We start from the raw sequence: 16886 nt of genomic DNA, 5'->3' as shown, positions 1-16886 counted from the left end.
GTCCGTTACCTTGTCCTATTTTGCCTACTATCTCATGTCCGTTACCTTGTCCTATTTTGCCTATCTCATGTCCGTTATCTTGTCCTATTTTGCCTACTATCTCATGTCCATTACCTTGTCCTATTTTGCCTACTATCTCATGTCCATTATATTTTGCCTACTATCTCATGTCCATTACCTTGTCCTATTTTGCCTACTATCTCATGTCCGTTATCTTGGCCTATTTTGCCTACTATCTCATGTCCGTTATCTTGTCCTATTTTGCCTACTATCTCATGTCCGTTATCTTGTCCTATTTTGCCTACTATTTCATGTCCGTTATCTTGGCCTATTTTGCCTACTATCTCATGTCCGTTATCTTGGCCTATTTTGCCTACTATCTCATGTCCATTATCTTGTCCTATTTTGCCTACTATCTCATGTCCGTTATCTTGTCCTATTTTGCCTACTATCTCATGTCCGTTATCTTGTCCTATTTTGCCTACTATCTCATGTCCGTTACCTTGTCCTATTTTGCCTACTATCTCATGTCCATTACCTTGTCCTATTTTGCCAACTATCTCATGTCCATTATATTTTGCCTACTATCTCATGTCCGTTACCTTGTCCTATTTTGCCAACTACTTCATGTAGGTTATCAAAGACCACGTATGCTAGATGGCAGAATCACCAAGACCAAAAATGTAATAATGTCAAATTAGTACAGTTTTCTAACAGGACTAAACAATTCAAAAACTATTAATATCATGTCACAGGAGATACTACTGAACAATTTAATAGAGAAACCACTGCATTTTGCAGTTCTTTATTAGTATAACCTGGAAAGGAGGTTTATGAGTGGACATTTAGCAAAAGCATGGAGGAGAAGATCACTGGCTACTGATCTCATGTCCGTTATCTTGTCCTATTTTGCCTACTATCTCATGTCCGTTATCTTGTCCTATTTTGCCTACTATCTCATGTCCATAATATTTTGTCTACTATCTCATGTCCATTATCTTGTCCTATTTTGCCTACTATCTCATGTCCGTTATCTTGTCCTATTTTGCCTACTATCTCATGTCCGTTATCTTGTCCTATTTTGCCTACTATCTCATGTCCATTACCTTGTCCTATTTTGCCTACTATCTCATGTCCGTTATCTTGTCCTATTTTGCCTACTATCTCATGTCCGTTATCTTGTCCTATTTTGCCTACTATCTCATGTCCGTTACCTTGTCCTATTTTGCCTACTATCTCATGTCCGTTACCTTGTCCTATTTTGCCTATCTCATGTCCGTTATCTTGTCCTATTTTGCCTACCATCTCATGTCCATTACCTTGTCCTATTTTGCCTACTATCTCATGTCCATTATATTTTGCCTACTATCTCATGTCCATTACCTTGTCCTATTTTGCCTACTATCTCATGTCCGTTATCTTGGCCTATTTTGCCTACTATCTCATGTCCGTTATCTTGTCCTATTTTGCCTACTATCTCATGTCCGTTATCTTGTCCTATTTTGCCTACTATTTCATGTCCGTTATCTTGGCCTATTTTGCCTACTATCTCATGTCCGTTATCTTGGCCTATTTTGCCTACTATCTCATGTCCATTATCTTGTCCTATTTTGCCTACTATCTCATGTCCGTTATCTTGTCCTATTTTGCCTACTATCTCATGTCCGTTATCTTGTCCTATTTTGCCTACTATCTCATGTCCGTTACCTTGTCCTATTTTGCCTACTATCTCATGTCCATTACCTTGTCCTATTTTGCCAACTATCTCATGTCCATTATATTTTGCCTACTATCTCATGTCCGTTACCTTGTCCTATTTTGCCAACTACTTCATGTAGGTTATCAAAGACCACGTATGCTAGATGGCAGAATCACCAAGACCAAAAATGTAATAATGTCAAATTAGTACAGTTTTCTAACAGGACTAAACAATTCAAAACTATTAATATCATGTCACAGGAGATACTACTGAACAATTTAATAGAGAAACCACTGCATTTTGCAGTTCTTTATTAGTATAACCTGGAAAGGAGGTTTATGAGTGGACATTTAGCAAAAGCATGGAGGAGAAGATCACTGGCTACTGATCTCATGTCCGTTATCTTGTCCTATTTTGCCTACTATCTCATGTCCGTTATCTTGTCCTATTTTGCCTACTATCTCATGTCCATAATATTTTGTCTACTATCTCATGTCCATTATCTTGTCCTATTTTGCCTACTATCTCATGTCCGTTATCTTGTCCTATTTTGCCTACTATCTCATGTCCGTTATCTTGTCCTATTTTGCCTACTATCTCATGTCCATTACCTTGTCCTATTTTGCCTACTATCTCATGTCCGTTATCTTGTCCTATTTTGCCTACTATCTCATGTCCGTTATCTTGTCCTATTTTGCCTACTATCTCATGTCCATAATATTTTGTCTACTATCTCATGTCCATTATCTTGTCCTATTTTGCCTACTATCTCATGTCCGTTATCTTGTCCTATTTTGCCTACTATCTCATGTCCGTTATCTTGTCCTATTTTGCCTACTATCTCATGTCCATTACCTTGTCCTATTTTGCCTACTATCTCATGTCCGTTATCTTGTCCTATTTTGCCTACTATCTCATGTCCGTTATCTTGTCCTATTTTGCCTACTATCTCATGTCCATAATATTTTGTCTACTATCTCATGTCCGTTACCTTGTCCTATTTTGCCTACTATCTCATGTCCGTTATCTTGTCCTATTTTGCCTACTATCTCATGTCCATTACCTTGTCCTATTTTGCCTACTATCTCATGTCCGTTATCTTGTCCTATTTTGTCTACTATCTCATGTCCGTTATCTTGTCCTATTTTGCCTACTATCTCATGTCCGTTACCTTGTCCTATTTTGCCTACTATCTCATGTCCGTTACCTTGTCCTATTTTGCCTACTATCTCATGTCCGTTACCTTGTCCTATTTTGCCTACTATCTCATGTCCATTATATTTTGCCTACTATCTCATGTCCATTATCTTGTCCTATTTTGCCTACTATCTCATGTCCGTTATCTTGTCCTATTTTGCCTACTATCTCATGTCCGTTATCTTGGCCTATTTTGCCTACTATCTCATGTCCGTTATCTTGGCCTATTTTGCCTACTATCTCATGTCCGTTATCTTGTCCTATTTTGCCTATCGTCTCATGTCCGTTACCTTGTCCTATTTTGCCTACTATCTCATGTCCGTTACCTTGTCCTATTTTGCCTACTGTCTCATGTTCGTTATCTTGTCCTATTTTGCCTACTATCTCATGTCCGTTATCTTGTCCTATTTTGCCTACTATCTCATGTCCGTTATCTTGTCCTATTTTGCCTACTATCTCATGTCCGTTATCTTGTCCTATTTTGCCTACTATCTCATGTCCGTTATCTTGTCCTATTTTGCCTACTATCTCATGTCCGTTATCTTGTCCTATTTTGCCTACTATCTCATGTCCGTTATCTTGTCCTATTTTGCCTACTATCTCATGTCCGTTATCTTGTCCTATTTTGCCTACTATCTCATGTCCATTACCTTGTCCTATTTTGCCTACTATCTCATGTCCGTTATCTTGTCCTATTTTGCCTACTATCTCATGTCCGTTATCTTGTCCTATTTTGCCTACTATCTCATGTCCGTTACCTTGTCCTATTTTGCCTACTATCTCATGTCCGTTACCTTGTCCTATTTTGCCTACTATCTCATGTCCATTACCTTGTCCTATTTTGCCTACTATCTCATGTCCATTATATTTTGTCTACTATCTCATGTCCGTTATCTTGTCCTATTTTGCCTACTATCTCATGTCCGTTATCTTGTCCTATTTTGCCTACTATCTCATGTCCGTTATCTTGTCCTATTTTGCCTACTATCTCATGTCTGTTATCTTGTCCTATGTTGCCTACTATCTCATGTCCATTACCTTGTCCTATTTTGCCTACTATCTCATGTCCATTACCTTGTCCTATTTTGCCTACTATCTCATGTCCATTATATTTTGTCTACTATCTCATGTCCGTTATCTTGTCCTATTTTGCCTACTATCTCATGTCCGTTATCTTGTCCTATTTTGCCTACTATCTCATGTCCGTTACCTTGTCCTATTTTGCCAACTATCTCATGTCCATTATATTTTGCCTACTATCTCATGTCCGTTATCTTGTCCTATTTTTCATCTATGCCTCCCACACATGCATTTTTACCTGAAGCGTTCAGTAGATTTTTCAAATGAAACGTTAGTGTGTTAAGGATATAAAAAACGGAGACTTTGCTAGTATCTGGAACCCTGCGTTTCTTCTCTCTCCATACCTCTGCATTAGTTGTTACAGATCAGTTATGTTCACTTCTACATATTTTAATGTTTCAAAATGAAAAGAAAATGTAAACTAACCTCAGTTTGTACAAAGTCCATAATATTCTTGAAATCAAGATCATCATAGTAATTTAGAATTCCTTTCCGGATGTTTTTGTTTATGAGGCCAACTGTCTAGAGATGAAAAAATCGAAAGCATAAATTTGTATAAACTCTGGTACATCAAGCATCGCTGCTATAATTGTACATTTGTGAATCTGATTTTAAAGAAGAATGGAACAACAAAAGCAGACACAAGCTTTACCTTTAATGAGCACAAAACAAATCTCTGTCACTGCCAGCTTGTACTACTGAACTAACAGAAGCAAAATCTTCTAATATGTCACGTGAAGCAGTGAAGAAATGGAAAGAAAGCAGTTGTTCTAGAGAACGTCGACTTACTTGTACAGATTATAAAAGCAGACTCACATTAGACATTAAATGTGTGCTCTGTTATTAATACTGGTTTTCCAAATTTCAGTACAAAAATGCCGTCCTATGAGACTGCTTAATGAAGGTAAGAAAAAGACATTTTGTTTCGCTTGGAAGTCAACATAAGTAAATGCAGTTACTCTGTTCAGGATACCGTGTAGGCTACTATCTCCTAGGCACTACTCCCTATCCAGCTCACATTAATAAGAAACTGGAAACCTGGATCTGTGCTTTCCAGACATTTCTGAGGCCAATCTGGTCGAAATGGGCATCAAGAGCTACAGTCTGCCAGTGTGTGACGGGTGTGGTTATACAAGGTTGGAGGCAAAGCCCTCACTCAAAGTAACTACAAATAACAAGCAGGTTATCAGTCCTGCACATCACCACACTAAACCAACAACACACAGCTCAGACCAAACACATAGGCCTACAATATGCAGACATCACTAGAAGTAGCCTACATAAACAGAGGACTTTTAAATGTAGTTCAAGAAACAACTACCCTAAGCAACCTCACAAATGCACATCACAGACAGGACCCACTATTAGTCAAACAGATTCAGTCCATAGGTTCATAGGAAAGGTACTAGGCTATTGGCCCTAGGGCCTATATAAGCCTAGCCAAAAAGGTACCCTGGCTTTCGCTACCCAAGAAAATTATTTTCCTGTGCCCCTGTCAAGCAGAGCCACAGAGGTGATCCCCAGGGTGAATTTGCTATTTCCCATCCAATCAAGATGAGGAGCTTTGATACAGATAGGTAGTTTGTTCCAGAGTATGGGAAGTCTCTGGGACAGGAATCTCTCCCTCCAGCATGTTCTGTTTATTGTGGTGATAAGGTTTAGGTCCCTAGAGTGTGTAGCTCGGAGGGATTGGGGTTACTTTAAGTGGAGCATGTCCAACAGCTCTGGGTTTGACATAGCTTTGTATGTTAAGCAGAGATCACTTCTGAGTAGGCCATATGCGATGGAGTAAAGCTGGAGTTTTTTGAGACTGTCTGCATAAAGCATCTGTTTGAGGCTGGTAATCCTGTTTGTGAGGTATTTCTGCGGCCTTTCCAGTTGCTGTAGATGTCTTGTGAGGTACATACCAAAAGGGGTGTTGTAGTCTATAATGGGTCTAATGAGTGACGAGTAGAGGGGAACAATGACCTTTTTTTCCTGGATGAGAAACCTTTTGTGATGAGGTGTGCTACGCAAAAGGATTTCCTGACTACTGTGGAGATGTGATTATCAAAGGAGAGACTACTGTCCACCTATGTCCCAAGGACTCTTATCACACTTTCGGTGTTAAGTAGACTACCACCTATGTGGTAGCTCATGGGTACTGAGATTTTACCAAAGGGGATGACAATGCACTTTTTGGCATTGAGCTTGAGGCCATGGCTTTGACATCATGCATCTGTCTCAGTGAGTGCCCTCTGTAGGATGCCCACATCGTTAGCAGTTTCGATTATGGCTCCTAGTTTGCAGTCATCTGCTAACTTCGTGTGCTAGCCTGTACTTCAGAAAAGTAGATACCAAACAGGAGAGGACCCAGGACTAAACCCTGTGGTACTCCACTTGTCACAGATCTGAAGTCGGATTTGGAGTCTGCTACTTTCACAGTGTGGGTTCTGTCAGTGAGCCAGCTGGCAACCCATCTTGTGACATAGGGATTTATCAGGAAGTTATGTACTCACCATAACGTTCGATGTATGTAGTCCATCTCGCCTCACATTCTTACCCGTGGGTTCGGAGCCGAATATCGGCTCTGACTCGGCCAAACTTTTCTAGCTCGAAGTCTTCTATTGGCTGGGCTAAGCAGGTACCCCATGCTGCACTGCTCCATATCCCCAGATCTAGTTTGCTGCGAACACTCATCCATACCCCCCATGCATAACATCCAGGTAAAGAAGAATAACCTAAAAGTGAAGGGAACTCTGTAAATCAGACCTAACCTCCAGATCCTCCAGGAAGGGGGGAAGGTGGGAGGGTAAGTAAGAATGTGAGGCGAGATGGACTACATACATTGAACGTTATGTTGAGTACATAACTTCTTGATGTTATGTAGTCCAATCTCACCTACATTCTTAACCGTGGGACAGAGTCCCTAGCACCTACATCCTGGGAGGCTCACTGGAAGATACTCCTGAGTACTGTGGAACCAAAGGAAGACCTGCCCCTAGATATCACGTCCAACTTGTAATGAGTAACAAATGTGTGAGGAGAAGCCCAAGTAGCTGCCGCACAAATATCATCCATAGACAATCTGGCTTGATAGGCTGTAGATGTAGATACAGCCCGAGTAGAGTGAGCCTTGACTGGAAATGGTAGGTCTTTCCCTCCTGCGGAATAAGCGAAAGAGATGCAACTGGAAATCCATCTGGATAGGGTGACTTTGGAGACAGGGGACCCAATTTTGTTTTCCGAAAAGGAGACAAATAGTTGATCAGATTTTCGGAGATCTTTAGTTAGGTGCAGATAGAAACGTAACTGTCTGTGGACATCCAACTGATGAAATTTAAATTCTGCCTTGTTTGAAAAATGGGGAAAAAATACTGGCAACTCAATAGATTGATTAAGATTAGATATGGATGCCACTTTAGGAAAAAAGGAAGGGTTTGGTCCAAGAGAAACCCTGTCCTTATGAAAGATCAAGTATGGAGGTTTGATATAAAGGGCTTGAATTTCTGAAACTCTCCTGGCTGAAGATAGTGATAGCTATTAAAAAGGCAGTTTTCCAGGTCAAGAATTTTAAGTCACAGGTAGCTGCAGGCTCAAAGGGTGGTGAAGTAAGGGCTTGCAGGACAAAATTTAGATCCCAGGGCATGATAGGTTCTGAAACCGTAGGACGGAGTAATAGAGTGCCCTTCAGGAAAGCCTTACAGAGTCTGTGAGCCATCAGACTAGGCTCATTAGCAACATGAAAGTTAGAAATCGCTGCCAATTGAACTTTAATGGTAGCTGACGCTGAGCCCTGACGGAAAAGCATAGACAAAAACTCCAAGACTGAAGCAACTGGGGCTGTGTAAGGGTCAATTCCTTGGGTATGAGCCAAAATAGAAAACCTCTTCCATTTGCTAGAATAAATCTTCCTAGTAGAGGGCTTATAAGAGGAAGATAAAATATGAACTACCTCAGGTGAAAAGTGATGAAGCCTAACTAACGACAGAAGTGGAGTAACCAGGCTGTCAACCGGAGAGTCTGCAGAGAGGGGTGGAACTGTCCCGAAATGTGTGCCAGTAAATCTGGTTGTGGGTCCAGAATCCAAGGTGTGTCCACCATGTAGGGGTGGAGAAAGGGGAACCAGACTTGACGAGGCCAGTGTGGAGCAATCAGAATCATTCTGCTTCCCAAGGATTGCGCTTTCTGAATCACTTTTGATAGCAAGGGAAAAGGAGGGAAAGCATAAAGCAGACCGGAGGGCCAATCGTAAACTAGAGCGTCCCTGGGTGACTCCGCCTGTGGGGGGATCAGCGTGAAGTAGCTGCTGCATTTGGCATTGAGGGGGTTGGCAAAAGGTCGCAGCAAGGTTGACCCCATCTACTGAAGATTTGTTCTGCAACTAGACAATTCAGGGACCACTCGTAAGGCATCAGAATAGATCTGCTTAGCCTGTCCGCTATCACGTTGAACTTCCCCGGAATGTGCATTGCCACCAGAAACCATTGGGAAGATACTGCCCACTACCACACTCGCATGGCCTCTCTGCACAGGGGGTATGATCTGGTTTCCCTGTTTGTTCAGGTACCACACCACTGACATGTTGTCCGAGTGTATTGCAATAGTCCCTAGAGGTAGAAAGCTCTGAAGTGCCTGCAACGCAAGTAGCACCGCCCTCATCTCTAGAACGTTGATATGCAAATGTATCTCGTGATCTTGCCACGTGCTTTGGACTGTCCTGCCGAGATAATGCCCCCACCCCATCTGGGAGGCGTCCGTGGTCACTGTGGCAACCGGGGATGGTGGAACGAATGGTTTTCCCCTGTCCAGATTGTTGGTGGAAAGCCACCAACTGAGATCCTGTTTGCATCTGTCCGTGAGCAAAATAGGGTGGGAAACAGGAAGTTTTTGGAGAGACCATTGAGCAAAGAGGAGCCATTGAAGGAGCCTCATGTGCAATCTCACTAGAGGGACCAACATAATTGTTGCTGCCATAGTCCCCAGGAGTTGCAGAACCAGTCTTGCCTTTGCTTTCCTCAGGGGAAGCAGGGCGTGCACCTGTTGCTGTAAGACTCTGATTCTTTCCTGCGGTAGAAAGGCTCGCATTTGAACGGTGTCTAACTCTGCACCTATAAAAATGACATGCTGTGAGGGCAACAAGGCAGATTTTTCCCAGTTCAGTGTTACGTTCAACTGTTGACAGAGAGTGATCGTAGCGTCCCTGGTTTGGATTAGTAGATGCCTGGTGGGGGCGGTAAGGAGCCAGTCGTCCAGGTATGGAAACACTTGGAATCCTAGACATCTCAAATGAGCTGTCACCACTGCCATACACCTGGTGAACAACCTGGGGGCTATGGTGAGACCAAAGGGCAGGGCTCGAAACTGGAAATTACTGGCTCCCAGCCGGAAGCGTAGATGACCCCTGGATGCTCTGTCCATTTTGACATGGTAGTAAGCATCCTTTAGGTCGATGGAGCACATCCATACTTCTCCCAACAATGGGAGAATCGATTGTAGTGTGACCATACGGAACTTGGACTTTTGTACATAGTTGTTCAGTTTGCTGAGATCTAATATGGGTCTCAGGTCCCCTGTTCTTTTAGGCACCAAAAAGAATCTTGAGTAAGTCCCTAATCCGATCTGGTCTGAGGGGACATGCTGGATGGCTCCCTTTTCTAGCAGCTTTGAAACCTCTGAAGCTGCGAGATCCCTTTGACTGGGTGGAATGTCCAGGATTCTTTTGACTGGAGGGGGAGGTCTGATGAAAATGGGATGACATAACCTCCGGAAATTATTCATAATACCCATCGGTCCTGGGTGATGCTTCACCAGGCTTCTGGGTATAACGATATTCGGCCCCCCAACTGGCTCCGGAGATGCACAGTCAGGCACCCCATCAGGAACAACGGTAGGGAGAGCCGTGAAAGGAATCGCGGTCTCCCAAACTGGGGGGGCCCCTCTGCCTCTAGGGCGGTGTCTCCCTGAATAACCTCCCCCTCTGCCTCTGGAGTGGGACTCAGCTTGTGCACCAGGAAAAAACCTCTGTGATTTTTTGAACCACATCTTTCCACCCCGCTGGGCCTTGGGGTAAGGCCTAGAGGGAAGGGAAAAATGGACCCCTACAGCAGACAGGGTCTTTCCCTCTTGCTCGCACCTGGTGAGGGAGTCTTTCACTTTGGTTCCGAAGGAAGAACCATCAAAGGGGGAGTCAGTGAAGAAGACTTGAAGGCCTCCGCAAAATGACAAAGGAGCAGCCAGGCTTGCCTTCTAAGGGTGACTCCTGAGCTTGCTGCCCTACTCTCTCCCTCGGCTGCATATGGAGGAGTTGACGATGGAATTGAGGGTAGACACCTGGGCGTTAACCATCTGGGCCACCGCCTCAGGCACGTTACCCGCAAGAGTATCTCCTAACTCCTTTAGGAGATCTCTCTGGAACCGAGTAAAATGAGACAGGTAGTTCAGTGACCGTAAGGTAAAGGTTGCTGACGAGAGGGTACGCTTCCCGTACCAGTCCATGGTCCTAGACTCCTTGTTAGGAGGATGGACGGAGGAAGAAATCTCTGCTACTTCCTTCTGAGTGGCCGCTGCCACCACCATACCATCCACAGAGACTCCTTTGGACAGAAACTCCTTACCCGGGGGAACAGAAAGAAATTTATTGGGTCTCTTGGGTACGGGTTCCACAGAATCAGGGTTCTCCCACACCCTCCGACAGATTAAATCCAAGAGCTAGTCGAAGAGTGGGGACATCCAGGAGGCGGAGGACTGAGCACCAAAGGCCTTCAGGAAGACCGACTCCTCCTCGGAGGGGGCTTTGGACGGCCAGTTACCTCTCCGTTTCAATATCTCCAGGATGTCGGAGAAAGAAACATAGTCAGAGGATGACTTGGAGGACCCCTCCGATTCCTCGAGGTCAGTATCTGAGGTGAGAGACTCATCCTGGGAGTCTATGTGCCTCCTCTTGCAAGTTTTCTTTCTAGGGGGCTCCTCAGGCAAAAATTCTGAGGGGCCCTCAGAAACTTGGGGACCACTCGTGGGGGTATCCCTAGGCCTTGGGGCTCCGCTGTCTACAGATAGGTGGTGATCAGCGACTCTCACCGGCATGGTAGGGGACAGAATGACCGACCCTCATGATGTAGCTGAAGATCTGGCCAGCGCACTCCGCATGGCATCAAAGGCTGCCCCCCGAGTCCGAGGATTGGCCAGCCTCCGAGACCATGACAGGAGTCAGGGTTCCACGAGCCGAGGCACTGAGTGGGAGACTAGGAACTGAAAGGTGTCCCGAGGTGTCCCCCTCGGGCCCGACTATAGAATCCAGAGTCCCGAACCCTGTGGACGGCGCCTAAGGGGTCGGAGCTGATGTCGGCACTGATAAGCCTGGAAAGGCCATCGGAGCCGACCTAGGAACATCACATGGAGCGGAGCATTCCGGCTCCGAAGACAGAGATGCGCTCTGAGGAGGAATAATCGAAGAAGGTATCGGGACTGGCTCCGGAGCTGACTGGGATGGAGCCGAGAACAATTTAGCCAAAACCGGTGACTGAAGGAGCCTCTGCACAACCCTATCGACATCCACATCTGAAAGTGTCCTGGAGGATTTGGAGGACAGGGAGGGTGATCGAGATCTCCTTTCAGGTGACACAGGTCTGGGCGATCGGCTCCGAAGAGGTTCCATCAACACCGACACTTCCTGTGGCCCTGAGGACAGTGGAGCCGAGGAGGTCGAAGCTAGCTTCATTACTTTCTCCGATGGCTCCGAGGAGACTGAAGGAGCCGGAGATCTCTTTTTTGATTTTGTGGACTTAGATTTTGAACTGGAAGTAGAATCCATGGCCTCTTCGAACGAGGGTTTCAAGAGTCCCTTGAGAATTAACTTATTCTGTCTCGGAGCACCCTGGGACTAAAAGCATGGCAGAAGCTGCATGACTCCTGCAGGTGGATTGGTCCCAGACAATAAACACATACTGAATGTCCATCGGTGATGGACATCTTGTAACCACACTTAGAGCACTTTTTAAAACTCGCAGGTTTGTGCTCCTTGGAATCTTTGGACATATTGAAATATAATCACAAAACCCAATATGACGAGCAAGTCACTGCCTGACAGTTCAGTCACACAAAAACCACTAAGCGCAGGAACAAAAACTTTCCACAACAACAGCACACACAATCCTCAGAAGGAGAAACCCTAAGACGACTAGGGCTAAAAACCTCCAACTAAAACGGTTTTAGATCAACTCGCCAAAAGAACAAAAACAGACACTAAAACCTCTAAGTTAAATGGTTTTAGATCGCAAAAGACCAGCACAGGGACAAGAAAAGGGACGGACTAGGTCCTCTAACTGAAACAGGTCTAGCCCGTTGAAACAGCTAGTGGGACACCACAAAGACAATCGCACTACAGATAATAACCAAAAACACCAAATAGAAATAGCTATTAAAATAGCTTTTGTTTGTAACAAGTTCTCTCAAGAAGAAGAAAAAAGGTACTTAGCCACAGCCAAGAGCGAGACCACTTCCGAGCTACACGAGTGGCAAACGAGATCTGGGGATATGGAGCAATGCAGCATGGGATACCTGCTTAGCCCAGCCAATAGAAGACTTCGAGCTAGAAAAGTTTGGCCGAGTCGGAGCCGATATTCGGCTCCGAACCCATGGGTAAGAATGAAGACAATACTGGACTACATAACATACCTAGTTTAGTGAGTATCTATAAATCCTGAGTGGGGGATGGTGTCAAAAGCCTTGATGAGATCTAGACAGATGAGGGTAAGGTGGTTTACACAGTCTAAGGCTTTGGTGACTACTTCAAAGAAGTCTATTAGGTTCAGGAGACATGATCTGCCTTTTACAAACCCAAACTAGGTGGGGGTCTAGAGTGTGGAGATTACCAATGTCTTTGTTTAGAAGTTCCGTGATGATACATTCCATGGCCTTGCAGACCAGGCTTGTTAGGCTAATGGGGCGGTAGTTCACGGGGTCCGTGGTGGCTCCCTTTTTGTGGAGTGGGATAACTATCGCTGTGCACCATTCACTAGGCACAAAGCCTGAGTTGAGGCTATGATTGAACATGGTGCTTAGGTGTGGTGCCAGCTCATTCTATACTTTGTGTAGAACACAGCCTGGGATGTTGTCAGGTCCCATGGATGCTGTGTTCTTGGTTTTGGGGAGTGTGGTTTTTACCTGTACAGCCATGATTACAGGAACCTTGCATTCTTCCGCTATAGAGATGGGCCCTTTAGGGGGTGGGGTGGGGGTGGGGGGGTAAAGTTAGCAATGAACCTCTCTGCCAGGATGTTGGCAATACCAGTTGGTTCTGTATATTTAGTGCCATTGTGTTGTAAACTCAGAGCAGATCTAAGTGTTGCCATTGAGATTCCTGACATAGCTATAGAAAGCTTTGTGGCAGTCTTTAGAATCAGTGGCAATTTTGTTTTTGTAACTAGCTTTGGAGGATTTTATGAGGGATCTCAGCTTCTTACTGAGGTTGACCAGAGAGTTCCTCCAATCATGGGATTTTTCTCTTTTTGGAAGTAGTTTTTTTCTTCTGTTGTAGAGTTTGTTTATGGCACGGGACCACCAGATTGGCTTCCATTTTTTGGAGGACAGTGTCTTGGTTCTGTTAGGGATAGCACGATCCATGCACACGTGTTAAGTGCTTATAAAGTGCATTTGTGTAGGATTCAGCAGTCGTACCTCTATTGTCTGTCTGCTTGGGTGTCGTGAAGTTTGCCACTTCTGTCTTAAGAAGAGTGAAGTTGGCTTTGGAAAATTTTTTTACGGTGGTTTCCCTAATGGGGGGTGGGGGGAGGATGTGGATGTCTAGGGTGATTACTTGTGGTTGGATTTGACCAAAGAGGAATTGACCTCTGGTGTGGAACACCGGTCACCCATGTTGGTAATGCCCAGGACTAGGATATTGCTGCCCGTGGTGGGGGTGTGGATAAATTGATCCAAGGTGTTGTAATTTATAAATTCCAGAAAACTTTGAGCAAAAAGTTGGTACATGACTAGTTTTCCCAGTTAATGGTGGGGTAGTTGAAATCGCCCATTATTAGGGTGTTGGGTTGTACCTTAACATTTTCCAGTGTATCAAGAAAAGAACAGTGGGAATCCTGGGGCATGGTGGGGTATGTATAGCAAGTCACAATTTGGACTGCAGTCTTGCCCAGAGTTAGTTACCATTGGACATTCTCGGATGCATTATGTTGAGCAACTAGCCTGGAGGTGTGGATATCCTTAATGAATATGGACACACCTCCGCCTTTAATGTTTCGGTCCAGGTTAGGTGGCTAAAAGGTGTGGTACAAATTATAGCCTGGTAATGCAGGTGTGCTCTCTGGAGCCTTGAACAAGGTCTCTGTCACTGCACAGATGTCGATGTTCTCCATTTTAAGGAGTGCCTCGAGTGAATGCATTTTGAGGTCTAGACTTCTAGCATTGAGTAGCATTACCCTCAGATTTTGCTTGCTTGTACCGGTTACGGTAGTGAATTTGTCATTTGAACCTTGCCTAAAAAAAGCACTATACAGGTGGCAAGAGCCTTGACCAGTATCCGGAATCCCAAGGGCGACAGGTGCAGGCCATCTCTGGTAAAGCATCGTGGTCTGTCGATCATGTCATTCCAGGCAGACAGATACTGGATCCCCTTAGAATGATACCAGAAGCTTAGTTAATTGTTGAAGTCAATCATTTTGTCCTTGTACTGTGGTATCATTCTGGGTGATGGCAGGATGCTACTCACAGCTAGGGTCATACCTGCCTGGGCTACAAGATCGGATTGTTCCTCCATGTCTCTTTTCATGTAGTCCAGGGAGGTATGTCTCCGGTCATTCACACCAACATAGACAATGACAGAGTCACATTTGTACTTGTTGTACAGTGACCTGGCTGCATGCATTATGTGGCGGATCATGGCACCCAACAGGCAGTTAACAGTAACTTTCTCCTTGTTTAGCCTGGTGAGTGGAACATCAATGTGCCTGACTATAGTCACCTATGACTAGAGTATTGGGTACGTTGTTATGCCTTATGGACTGTGGTTGAGTGGCACACTGAGTTTGTGGGCTATGTGTCATTAGGGTTGTGCTGGGGGGTGGAGGTTGCTTGCATTTCTGCTTTAGAGGTCTTTGTTGCTTGAGCAGATTTTTATTGAGAGCCCCCGTGAATGTAAGTGTGCGTTTTGTGTTTCTATGTGTGTGTTTTGGTGGTGCAGGTTTTGAGGGACTGTGTCATGAGTGTAGTGTGGTGCTGTGTCATGAGTGTGGTGTGGTGCAAGTGTCTACCTTCTCCTCCTGACTGTCTAGTCCAGTCTTGGATGAAGAGAGCTTTGCTTCCAGTTTGGCTATATAAGTGCATCTGTCACAGGTTGTAGTGTTTGGTGGTAGGAGGAGAGGGTTGTCTGTGTACATAAGGCAATTGCTTCATTGCCCCAAGATGCCCAGATTCATCAGGTAGACAGGAAAAAACACCAGGATCTGACCCTTAGACATGCCTGAATAGGTGCTTATTTATTAAGTACCAAAAACTGTTTTCCTCTAGACAAGTGAGGAAAGTTGAGTGCTGCAGTAATTTGTAGCTTATTTAGTGCTTATGAGTTCTGAACAAATGCTGAGCTCAAAGAAACAGATTTGAGTGCTAAAATTAAAAAACTGTCTAGTTCTACGGGAAAAACTGAAGAGCAGACTTTATGGTGCTGGGAATAGTTTAACCCAGCTAAGCGGCGATGCAAAAGTGTATTTTGTTTTTTTTAACATAACAGTAGCAAGTGAGCAAACTGATTTAAACAAATTAACCAATTAGCCAATAAAAAGCTAAAAACTGAGCCCCATTCCAGCAGTCTTCGATCAGTCAAGTTCTAACTGCACACTCCTGCCACTAGGGTGCAGGGGAACCTTCTCCAAAAAAAGATGGTCTGGATTAGTGCTCAAGTTATACAAACAAAGCTAGATTCAGCAGGTCTGAATTTAGTCTGTGCTACAGCAAACAAGGCGTACCAATTTCAGAAGGAAACAAACAGTTCAAATAAGCAGGCACAATAAGCCGTTAACCAGAAACTCCCACCTCAGAAGGGCAGAAATCTATCCTCTCCTCCCACAAGAGTGCAGACCACAGCTTCTTAATGTAAAACAACTGGCCTGAAGCCCAAGTGCTTAAACCAGGACTAATACACTTTTAGAATAACGGACACTAAGCCCTCAGTCAGCAACTCCCAACTTAGAAGGATGTAAGCTACCTGTCCTGCCACAACAGTTGTTGGTTGCGGTTTGTCTTTTCGGCTTTTCCCGGTTAGGGGTTGCCACAGCGGAACTCCGGTCTGCTAATGATTGGCAGTAGATTTTTATGGTGCCGAGTTGCCAGCCCGAGCCCAACCTTCAACGAAGGCACGCCCATTCACGCTTGTCTTTCGGAGGCCACTCGACCATGGGGAGGACATGCAGACTCCACACAGAAGGCGCTCCAGCCGTGAATCCAACGGGAGAACCTCTTGCTGTGAGGCAACAATGCTACCGCTGTACCACCGTGGCTTCAGACCACAAACCTTCTTAATATAAAACAACTGGTCTGAAAGCCCAAGTGCTTCAACCAAAGGCCTAGAATAACAGTTACAACTGAATCAGGCTACTACCAAGCAGTAATAAATGCAATTAAGTACTTTTAAAAACAAGCAGCAAAAGCAAAATAAAGTAGGAAGAAAAACACATACAGTAAAAGCAGATGAATAAAGTCCAATTTTTTTATATAACAATAGAAAACGAGCAAATTGATTTAAACAAATGACCCAATTATCCAGTAAAAAAGCTCAAAACTGAGCCCTGTTCCAGCAGTCTTCAATCAATCAGACAAATTCTAACTGCACACTCCTGCCACTAGGGTGCAGGGGAACCTTCCCCACAAAAATAATGGCCTGGATTAGTGTTCAAATTATATATTAATTATTATATATCAG

The 16886-nt window shown here is 44.4% G+C and overlaps 1 protein-coding gene across 1 annotated transcript in view; it reads right to left on the bottom strand.

Annotated features, from left to right (window-relative positions):
* Window positions 1-16886, bottom strand: part of TSPAN15 (tetraspanin 15) — a 489817-nt gene that overhangs the window by 277924 nt on the left and 195007 nt on the right. The window contains exon 4 of the mRNA XM_044055759.1: window positions 4403-4498. Within this exon, the coding sequence (XP_043911694.1) occupies window positions 4403-4498 (96 nt within the window). The remainder of the gene's footprint in view (window positions 1-4402; window positions 4499-16886) is intronic.

Source organism: Protopterus annectens, chromosome 14.part0, assembly GCF_019279795.1.
Source record: "Protopterus annectens isolate FY-2018-M chromosome 14.part0, PAN1.0, whole genome shotgun sequence".
Classification (NCBI taxonomy): Eukaryota; Metazoa; Chordata; order Ceratodontiformes; family Protopteridae; genus Protopterus; species Protopterus annectens.
Note: the sequence above shows the minus strand (reverse complement) of the source record. Positions and strands in the feature narration are given on the sequence as shown.